The sequence below is a fragment of the Polyodon spathula genome, chromosome 11, assembly GCF_017654505.1.
Source record: "Polyodon spathula isolate WHYD16114869_AA chromosome 11, ASM1765450v1, whole genome shotgun sequence".
Taxonomy (NCBI): domain Eukaryota; kingdom Metazoa; phylum Chordata; class Actinopteri; order Acipenseriformes; family Polyodontidae; genus Polyodon; species Polyodon spathula.
Genome location: NC_054544.1, coordinates 12,029,032 through 12,040,710, shown reverse-complemented (window position 1 = coordinate 12,040,710; position 11,679 = coordinate 12,029,032). Strand labels below are relative to the sequence as shown.

At 34.1% G+C, this 11,679-nt stretch overlaps 1 protein-coding gene across 1 annotated transcript in view; it reads right to left on the bottom strand.

Annotated features, from left to right (window-relative positions):
- Positions 1 to 2,328: 2,328 nt before the first annotated feature.
- LOC121323289 (sodium channel protein type 2 subunit alpha-like) overlaps positions 2,329 to 11,679 on the bottom strand; it is a 42,999-nt gene continuing 33,648 nt past the window's right edge. The window contains exons 22-27 of the mRNA XM_041264261.1: positions 10,344 to 10,616; positions 8,728 to 8,781; positions 7,970 to 8,107; positions 7,116 to 7,220; positions 6,081 to 6,351; positions 2,329 to 5,918 (exon numbers count right to left, since the gene is read on the bottom strand). Of these exons, the coding sequence (XP_041120195.1) occupies positions 4,753 to 5,918; positions 6,081 to 6,351; positions 7,116 to 7,220; positions 7,970 to 8,107; positions 8,728 to 8,781; positions 10,344 to 10,616 (2,007 nt within the window). The 3' untranslated portion in view covers positions 2,329 to 4,752. The remainder of the gene's footprint in view (positions 5,919 to 6,080; positions 6,352 to 7,115; positions 7,221 to 7,969; positions 8,108 to 8,727; positions 8,782 to 10,343; positions 10,617 to 11,679) is intronic.

Below are 11,679 nucleotides of genomic sequence, written 5' to 3'. Positions count from 1 at the left end.
CTCTCTCTCTCTCTCTCTCTCTCTCTCTCTCTCTCTCTCTCTCTCTCTCTCTCTCTCTCTCTCTCTCTCTCTCTCTCTCTCTCTCTCTCTCTCTCTCTCTCTCTCTCTCTCTCTCTCTCTCTCTACTCTCTCACATATCAGTTGTATCAAAGGAAAAGGTTCTGTGTGAAAACCTTTTGTTTTGTGTTTGGTTTGTATAACAGGTAAACAGCCTAGCTGTCCTGTTCTATAGTTAGGTTCCAGTGGAGTTAGTTAGGGCTCAAAACAGAGCTAGGTGTTTATTTTGTGTTTGTTTGTTTTCTGTTATTAAAAGTGTGCACAAGCGCTACCAAAAATCTATTTCTGTGTCCTGGGTCCTAATTAAAGGGGCAACGAACCGTGAGTTAGATATAAATCGTTGTGATATATATATATATATTATAACGATAAATATTTTGCTGTATTTTTATAAAACATAAAAATATAACGTTTTTGTTATTGCAACCCACAATTATGTTCATCATTGATTTCACTAAATCCCAATTTGATGTGAACAACTAGAGGAGAAATTATCCCAGTCGACAAAAACAGTACTATATATATATATATATAACTATATATATATATATATATATATATATATAATATATATATTATATATATAGTTATCCTGACTAATTAATTTTTTTAGTTGATGCTTCGATTTATATGTAAAATGCATGTTTTTGGTGCTTTTTATTTTCTTTACTTTCAGAATTGCTCATCATTTTTATTGAATTTCCTGTTTATCTCTCTGTTTATTGCAATGTCAAAATAAAATAACCCCATCCTAATTTTCACCTTAGTTAGGCACAAATGTCATTCATATACACTGTATATTCTAGTATCAGAAATGTTAAAAGCATTCATTAAAAAGAATAAAAAAATTTCAAAAGTCACTTTTTGTGGTATAAAATATTTTTTTATAATAGTTCAAGAACAATACTATTACAAGTAAGGACTGTTTAAGCATTGGGACCAATACCTCATAACCTCTTTACTATTTATGTCCTAATTACAGCTTAATTACAGAAAACAAGCTCAAAGATTGATGGTTGAGTGCTTCAGAATGTGATATATTTATAACCCTGACACACTGCATTGTACAGAGACTGAAAGTCTAGTATTAATATGACATGATACATCTAAATAAACATGAAAGTTGATTTCAAGAATTTTTTTAACCTTGCTTTTGTATTTTACATTTCTTAAAGGAAATGATGACCAATCAATAACACATATTTAAAGCAAAATTAAATAGCAGAAACACATTTCATGTTTACATGCTGCACAATATCATGTATAGAGTCCACCATAGCAATACAGAAAGAGTTAGTAAGACATATGGACTGGCAGATAGATAAATGCAAAGAGAGAAAGGGAGGTAGATAGACAGGCAGATTCATAGACAGACATAGTATGAATAGATAAGAATACAGAATTGCCAAAATGGCCCAAGAAACATAGTACACAATTTTTTGCAAATTGCCTATAGCAGCAAATGTATAAACAAGGCCTTATATATCATATATAGTACGTTAGGGTTTAGGGTTTTTTTCTCTGCATCTAATGTTGGGAACCATTTTGGTCATTTCTGAATAGAATGATACTTCCATTCCACTGTTGATGCAGCACATTTGGGGAATGTGGTGTATAAAAAGTTAAATATGCAAATATGAATACTGAGAACAACATGCATATAGATTTGCTTTTCTTTTTAAACACAATTAGTTAGTATTCACCAAAATTGACTATTTGATTAATATTAATCTTTGGCCCAATTTCAACTGTAAATGGAACCACAAACATTTTCTTAGCTAAGAAAGCACATTACGTTAGACATGTTAATTTACAAATAGTCTTTCATCATTCCAAGGATATCATGCAGGAGCTGTTATTGGCCATAAATTCTTACTTCTCATTATGCCATTTAAGAGGTCTGGTTGTAACTTGAACATTTTACCTTATTAAAATTGCTAAGAACAAAATGATCCAATCGTTGTGTTTATGAAGCAGTGCTAGAATGATGTTATGGGGGAGTTAGGATGAATATTACTTCTGGAAGAATGATAAGTAGTACACCGCTAGTGCTAAAAACAAACATCTGGTGTTTTGTTTCTGTTGTTTGTGTAAAACAAAAATAAAATAAAAAATGTAACCAGGTTGGTACTTTCTTTGTAAACATCTCAGCCATTGTGTTATTTAATCTTCTGTCTGGAATCATGGAGGATATTTTACCAAAAGGTAATTGTAATATAAATAACAACACAATTACACACACACACACACACACACACACACACACACACACACACACACACACACACACACACACACACACACACACACAAATGTCTGGCAGAATGTTTTGCAAAAAGTCTTAAAAAAGAATGTTTTAATTTAATCCTGTGCAAAATGAACTTAAGGCCTGATTTACAAAGCTGTTATTCCAGTGTAAGGATTGTATTGCTTTTCTATAAAGAATGACACTAAGAATGCTAATATTTTAAGTTCTTTTCTTTTTTCTTTTTTTTTTTACGTTTAAGTGGAGCAAGCTTTTCACTGGAGCAGTAACCTATCCACTGTGTAAAACTAAACATTATTGTTGACCAAAATAATGTGGCTATAGCCATACATTTCTGACTTGTAGATTTCAATACAGGTAATGGCTTTTTGCGGTTTAATGATTTTATTAAATATAACCCATTAGACATTATTAAGCAAACATGCCTTACTCGGACCAATACAGAAAAAGAGATGCTATAATTTGTGTTAATGTTTTATGCTCACGCTGGTGAATGCCTATTGATTAACAAATTACTAACAGACATACCTGAGAGGGAAAAAAGCAGTAATGTTTATTGTTTTGGCTTTTTATAATGTATTTTACCATGACTAATAGCATTGTCCCACATGCAGTTCACTAATACTCTACACGCTGATAAGCTTAGTAAAAGACAGAGTCTACGGAATGCGGCTTGTGTATTGAAACACAAACGTCACCTTGTGTTCTTGTGAACCAGAAGTACCTGTGGACCCATATTCCATTTCTAGTAGTTCTTAGTGCAGAATGAATATGTGTGTGATTAAAAATAAATTCATAAATACATTTCAGTTTTAAAAGTACATGTAAAGCAAGAGATTCAAAGACTATGACCAGAGCAGCCCTGTTGACAGGCCACACTGTAGATTCATACAGTAGGCTACGTATCTAGTGTCCGTTTCAAGATACCACCATGCAGAAACAAAGGAATTGTGATTCCAGTTTACACAAAACAAAACTATATATAAAAAATATGTGCAAGAATTAAAAAAATAATTAAATGACCATTTTCATTTATTCAGGGAAGTTCTTGAATGAAATAAGTGCTATGGATCTAAAGTAACATACGTGGCCATGCCGTTGACCTGAAGCCCATTTTAATAGCATATTTTATGTACAAAAATGCTAAAAAAGAAATAAACAAAATTAACATCTCAATATTTATATTCACATATAGTAAAAACTAACCACGTATTTTAACCAGTTTAAGCAGTTTGTAGAGTGTTCTGTACAGTATGGCTATACAGACGACAATATCGATTTGAAACATAAGAAAACCTAAATAGAAACATTTCTTCTTTTAAAAAAGAACAGAAACGCAGCAAACTGTATCTTAATGATATGGAGGAATAAGGTCCTGTTGAACAGTTTGTTTCACTTCACCACTGACATGGCTTTCCATAATAGACAATATCATTAATAGACAATATCAGTGACAGCTTCCAAATTGTGTATGATATAGAATACAGCATGACCCTGTCAAAAGCTTGCAATCTACACAACGTGGTACATATTTATTGCAGCAACCACTGTGCCAAGAATCTTGTTTGCTCAAATTTGCACCACAGAGTAAAATAACTATTTACACATAGTGAACCTTACTGATAGCTAGAGATGGCTTAATAAGACTCATGTCTTATTGTTATCCTTCTTAACCCATTTCCTGTCAGATTTTTTTTTCTCTTTTTAAAGGTACACATATACACCTGGATTTACCAAAACGTGGTTAAATACACACCTCAAAAAGTTGGGAGCCACTGAAACACTGAAGTGGATAAAAATATACTTTTTTGGTGACTTCATGCATGGTTTATGGGATCAGCATGCTTCCATGCACGAACTTTGTTGGTTTTGTTTTTGTTTGTTTGTTTGTTGTCCTCTTACCATTAAAGGAGTACATAAGCCCCCTCCTGTTAACATAAAGCCCACTTACAAAAATACTCGCATACTGTATAATAAACAACCTATGAATTAAAAACAATGAAATCCAACACAAAGATTGTGGGAAAATATATATATATTAAAAACATAAAAATATGGCAGTTGGATTGCAAGACACTGGGTTTTAATATTAGTCATACTAAAGTGTTTACTAAAGTGTTTTAGGGTTAAACTACACTTGTTGACTCTCTCTTTAGTGGCGTCAGCTGGTAGCAAAAACAGTAACCCCCTCATGCAGATTGTGGATTCTTCTCTGCCAGTTGGAGTCACAGTGTCCTGATGAGGGTTTGAAAGATTAGTAAGCACTTTGAAAGATTAGTTAGCACTGTCAGTTTGGCATAGATCTCCACACAAACAGGGAGTCCAGTTGACACTTACAGATCACCTTCACAGGCTGTAAACAATTTTGTCATATAATTGGAATTTTAAGCTTGCATTTGGTTTCCTTTTTACTTTTTATACGCCCTGAACTATTTGCTCCTGTCATCCTTCTCTGCTTTGTCTCTCTCATATTTGTCTGGTTTGGTCACACTGTCATAGGAAGGTGGGGAAGCCATGGAAGGCATTACATCCATTTTATCTGTGTTTGAGTTGTAATTAAATTTATCAATCACCATTTCTTCTTTGTCAAGTAGATTTTCACCTGCGTTGATTTTTTCTTTGAACAAATAAAAGGCTTTTTTAACTGTTCGTCTGAATAGGTAGCATCTGAAGGCTCTCTGAATGACAATGGCAGACATGTGTTCCTGCTTGTGACGTAGAGTTGTGGTTATTGGTTCATAAGAGACCTTGGATGGATTTGATGCCATGAAGCGTTCTTCCATTTGCCCACGGAGAGCATCCATTTCTCCACCCTCCCCCAACACACGTTTTGTGAAAGCAAACAATATGTCAAGGCAATGAATTCGCTCCCCACTAACCATGGGCAGGTCCATGGCAATGAGCTGGATTTTATTTGGCTTTGGTACACGAAGCGGGGGATCCAAAGCATCAGCAAAATTGGACAGTTTACCATATTCCATAAACTGAGTCGCATCAGGGTCAAACTTCTCCCAGACTTCGTAGAACATTTCAAAATCATCTTCACTTAGTGGTTCTGCACTCTCCTCAGTAGCGACGCTAAAGTTTTCCAGAATAATGGCAATGTACATGTTTATCACAATTAGAAAAGATATAATAACGTAGCTGACAAAGAAGAGAATCCCCACAGATGGGTTTCCACAGTTTCCTTTTATAGAACTGCCTGGATGATCTATCTCACTGTCACAGTCTGGCTGCCCTCTGTTAAGAATGGGAGCCAGCAAACCATCCCAACCAGCAGATGTTGTAATTTGAAACAAGCAGATCATACTGTTGCCAAAGGTTTCAAAGTTGAACATGTCATCAATGCCAGATTCCTTTTTGACATAGGCAAAATTTGACATGCCAAAGATGGCATAGATAAACATAACTAAAAAGAGCAGTAGACCAATGTTGAACAAGGCAGGAAGTGACATCATCAAGGCAAAGAGAAGTGTGCGGATTCCTTTAGCACCCTTAATAAGTCGAAGAATGCGGCCAATTCTGGCAAGTCGAATAACTCTGAACAAGGTTGGCGAAAAAAAGTATTTTTCAATTATTTCTGCAAGAAACATGCCTGTAGAAAATGAAAATAAGATATAAGTGAAACTGTCAGGAAAACGGATTCATAAAACATTGATACATACAGTACATGGTTAAGTATTTAAATTGCCTGTGTTTATTAAAGATGTAGGTCATAAGTTAAAGACTACTAAAGATAAAAACAATGCTGTCTTACCAACTATGGAGAGAATCACCACCACAAAGTCGAAAATGTTCCAGCCGATGGTAAAGTAATAGTGTCGGAGTGAAACCACCTTCAGAACACATTCACCAGTGAAAAGTATAATGAAGACTAAATTAACCCTGTAAAGATTATTTTGCATTTCTTCAGTCTGGTCATCTGTTTCCACCATCATGGTAATCATGTTAAGGCAGATGAGAATCATAATGGTAATATCGAAGACTTGTTTTGCAACAAAATCAAAGATGAGTCCTTGGAACTTGTTCTGGAAGAGAAGTATTCAAAAAAGACATGAAAAATGATTGCCGGCACCACAGTATACATATTGAAAACTAAAGAAGAAATAATAATAGAGATTTCGTTTGAGAGGTTTAATAACAGGAAAATATTGTATTGCTGCTTGTTATAATTCAAAGAAATGAAATGATGACTAAATGGAGGATAAAAGTATTGTGTAGAATAAAAGGAGCTCTTGAATATAAAAAAAAAATCAGCAAGTGAAATACATGCTTTTTAACTCATGAGACATCTCAGCTGTCCAAGGTCAACCATAAAAAATAATTATCACAGTGAAAAACAAGGAAACGTTATGACAAAACAATATTCAGTTCCCCTCATAACTGTTCAGCCTGCACTCAAGATTATGAAATAGCTTAGGCTGCCCAGTATAACCACACATGAACATGACCTCAATTGTGGAAAGAGACCTGGCTTGATTCACAGTACGTAATTAAGACGTATTGTATAGCCATGGAGGAATGAAAGAGTTCCAACATATAAGAAAGTGATAGGGTCTTGTTCAGTGGCACTGCCCAGGACTGCAGGAGATGAAATATAAAATGTAACATTCTGCATCCTAGGAACATCTAGAAAGCAGTGTTAAAAAGCACTCACTGTTTCTCATCTCCATGGCAAAAAATAAACAAAAAAATGTTACCCTTGTGCAAGATTAAACACCTCAAAACCTGGCAACCAGCTGCAGCTATAGAATGTAAATCATCAGTTTTCCTCAATAAATATTCTCCCTACCATTGGTCTAGGAATTGGCTTTTGTGGTTTCTTTGATCCAAGCTTCTTCATGGCATTGTAGTATTTTTTCTGTTCCTCTGTCATGAAGATATCCTGACCCCCAAAGTAATGGACCAAAAAAAAATAAATAAATAAAAATAAATAAATAAATAATAAATAAGATTTATATATATATATATATATATATATATATAATATATATATATATATATATTATTATATATCATAACCAGATAATTAGTCTAATTAGTATTGCATGTACATGCTAATATAGGTCACTACAGCTAAATTAGACTGAAGTGTTCCCAAGGTCACGTTTAATGACAGTAATGTAGAACACTTATTATTATTATTCATTTATTTTACCAATAGCCTTATATAGTCATGCAGAAAAATGCTGCTGGCTTAAAGAACTGAGACTGCCGAGTCAGACACCTGTTAATGCAAATTACTGTGTGATGCAATATACCCCCCCATCAACTCAACATCAAGCAGTTATGAAAAAAGTCAAGCTGCTGCTGCTGTCTGGAAGTGAAATGCCAAGCCCTCCTGAGGGAATAAAAAGCCTATTGCACCCTCAACACCATGCGTCACTTCTACAACCTGGGTTTTTGTTAAGTCCACTTTGTGCTAGAAATAATACAGATGCAGGGAATACCACATGGAAAAAAATGAATTCAAATAGCTGTATGCAAATTGTAACTTTACTGCGTTACAATCTTTAGTTTTTCACTACTCTCAATATTTCAAAATTCAGACAGCAAAATAACAAAGGAACAGTGTTATAATTTTCACTTTTTTTTTTAATTCCCCATCTCCATCTACTTTTGCTGGGGTAATAGTGAAATACTTATCTTTTTCTTCTGTTGATTGAAGTTGTCGATGATGACACCAATGAAAAGGTTTAATGTGAAGAAGGATCCAAAGATTATAAATATAACGAAGTACAGGTACATATACAGATTAACTTCGTAATCAGGCTGTTCGTCGAACTGAAAAAGTAAACATCAGTTAACAGTGTATTGATCATTTGTGGTATGCTTGTACATTTTAACACTATTTAACTCTGTCAAGCTACATTAATAAATTAACGTATCTTTATAAAGTTAAGTTATTTATTTCCCAACTCAGTATAACTAAAAATAAACTTTCTTCAGTTCAGTTGGACACTGATAAATTTAACAGTGTACTTTTGAAAATATTATTTACTACACTATCTAAACCTAAAAGCAAAGTCCCACACAGGTAATTCATGACCAGCATTATCTGTAATCTCTTACTACAGGTACATGTAGTGATTCAAACCATTGATTCTATTCTGTACCTGATCTTCCTCTGATAGAAACATTACATTTTGATTAATGTATTGCTCATGAAAGGTAAGTGACAGATCTGGGTCTGTCTGTACCAGGTAGGTTGCATAAAAAGCTTCCCCTCATCAACTGTCCTATACCTCTCTCAAGTAAGTCTACCATTAGGATAAACAGTGTGGGGATTTTGTTATGTGAACTAATATCCAGAGCTAAGTTTTAGCCCATATGGAAAGAGAATACATTTTCAACATATAAAATATATTTTCTTTCCATATGGGAGTTGACAAGCAGAAACGTACTTTACGTGAATCCACAGCTGCATACATAATGTCCATCCATCCTTTGAATGTGGCCTGTGAATATATAACAGTGAAAACAGGTTTCAGACACACAGGGATGCGGTACGGTATACAATACTGTCCGACATAATGTATTCAGGCACAACAACCTCTGGAAATTAAAGAAGAAAAATCAAAGCTGACACTTTGTTTGTTTTTTCTCCCTTTTATATCTCCTGTCATCCACAGCATTCCATTTTCATTCTAAATACAGATAAGAGCATTCTGAACAGTGTCAATATCTATTTCAAATACACACATTTACAGGCTACAATATACTCCACATAAACTTGTTAACAAAGGTGGTAAGGCCATGTTCGGACATCCAGAACTGTGAATCTACCGCTTATCTAGGCCTTTGTACAAACCATTAAATCGTTTTGATATGTCGTATTTCAGACTGCAGACTGAATGAGACCTTGGTATTAGTGATTAATCATCAATAATAAATACAAATACATAAATAGTAGCACAATATTTCCTACCATCCATCCATCTAATAGCCCAAGTGTATGCCTCACATCTCAAATAAACATCTGTAGAGATAACTCTAAAAGCTTCATAATTGATTTAAATAAGGCATTCTTCTGGGCATTTTACAGCTTTATGAATGCATTATTTTAGGAAGATGAAATAAATTCCTAGGGCTCGAATTCCTGCCGAGCTACTTCATAGTGAATAAATACGCCTTTAGAATGCCTGTATTTTGTTTAGAAGTGAAAGCTGATGAGGATACTGCACTGTCTTACTAGAGTACCCACCACCAAACCTTTAACAAGGATGCTAGGTAACATGAGAAAAACATGTGCATCTGGTTATACTACTAAGTGGTAAAATGTCTTTATATTAACCTCAACGTGTACGACAGAGTGAAGTTTTAGCCAGTAAACAACAATAACAATAATAATAATAATAATAATAATAATAATAATAATAATAATAATAATAATAATAATAATAATATTATTATTATTATTATAATAATTGTGCTCTGATTATTACTGTATTATGGTAAGGGTCTCATCAATTGTGAACCTTAGAGAATTTAAATGGAAATGTTTAAATGGGAATGAGAATACAAACCACTATTGACTCTGAACCCTAACATTAATGCAACCTTCCCTGCCCCTGACATTAGTGCAGTATAAAGAGGTACCTTTATGGGAAAGACTACAGAGAAATCAAATGATCTTTGAAACAGTCTTCAACAGTAGCCTACTGTACAGCTATGGCCAAAAGTTTTGCATCACCCGGTAGAATGAACTAATTTAGCTTCGTAAAGTCAAATGGAACCTGCTGAATAACGTTCCGTTAACATGTTGAATTGCATACCGCTTTGTACTTTTCCATATACCTGAAATTGTCATTTCGAAATCTAACATCTAATACTGTACTACTAGCATGGCTTCCGGTAGTTTTTCAATTTCACTTTCTGCTTTCTTTGATTACTTGATGTCAAATAAAATATCTAAATTATGTTCCTAAAGTTTAAATTTTTGTGCTTATGTCTCAATCCTAAAATGTTTTGGGATGCAAATCTTTTGGCCTCAGCTGTGCTCGCAGGAATCCAGTCTTACCACTTGCAGTAGAGCCAGGTAACCGGCCCCCACGTTGTCAAAGTTGATTTTCACGTTCTTCCAGCGGGCACTCTGGTTGAGCATTAGGCATTCGCTCTTGTTGTAAACAACACTAATCGGGAAGCGCTCTCCATCCGTGGTGTTAACACAGTGATAGTACTTCCCAGCAAACAAATTCACACCCATTATACTGAAAATGAGCCAGAATATAAGACAGACCAGGAGCACATTCATGATGGATGGAATTGCTCCAAGAAGAGCATTGACGACCACCTAGATCAAAGCAAAACAAGCAATTAGGGAAAACAGTAATATTATGTTTAACAACATTTATTATTTATTAGGATTCTTAATTATATAAATAAATAGGAAAAGACAGACAAAAGCAATAAACAACTCATACAATTGTGAATATAATCCAGAACATGCTAGTTATGGAAAGCTACAAGGAAAATAAAGGGGCTGCTAATTCAAGGAAGTCACAAAATGATACTGACGGTATTTGAAAAAAAAAAAGAAAAACCTTGTAGCAGCACGATGAAGCCACAAAATCTGTTTACTGCAAATGAAAAAAAAAATACTAATAAAGAAAATATGTTAAATACCAGCAAGCCACATAAAAATGCAATACAATATAAAACATCACCTGTGATCAGAATGAAATGATGAAGAGTTTAGCCATGCAGATGAGAAAAAAAAAAACATTGATTTTCAATTGCAGAAATAAACAATATTTAATATTTCTGACTGTAAGACTAGTATAATTAAGCATGCACTTATTTAATGACCTTCAACAAGTTACTGCATTTCAAACTCAAACGTTAAACTGTTTATGTAGCTGTTTGGTGCACTGATTTCAACCAGGTAACACTTTTCTAAAATGTGATTCGAGGCACAACATTAAAGATCCCCCATTGACATTTTACAGCACTGACACCAGTCTTTATCATCAGTTACATTATCAATCATTGCCAAGGTAGTACACAGGACACACATTTAGATCAAAATGAACATAAGACAACTCAGAAAAAAGCAAATCTTGACTGCATATCAGTGCAAAGACAGTAGGAATTGTCTTACTGACAGGCTCTGAAATAATAAGATACATGTAATTGGAAATTACACAGCCTTTTTTGGCAAATTGTAACCAACCATCAAAAATATCAATCTAATAGTAATTGGTATTTGAGAACAGAATATGTTTTTTTGGTATGACCAATCAGAATAATAATGTTTTTTATGGTAGCATATAAATTGAATGTAGGGAAGCATCTTAATGTGTAAAATGTGAAAGGGTGAAAGATAGATACAGTATTACAGTTCTTCCTGAGTTCTG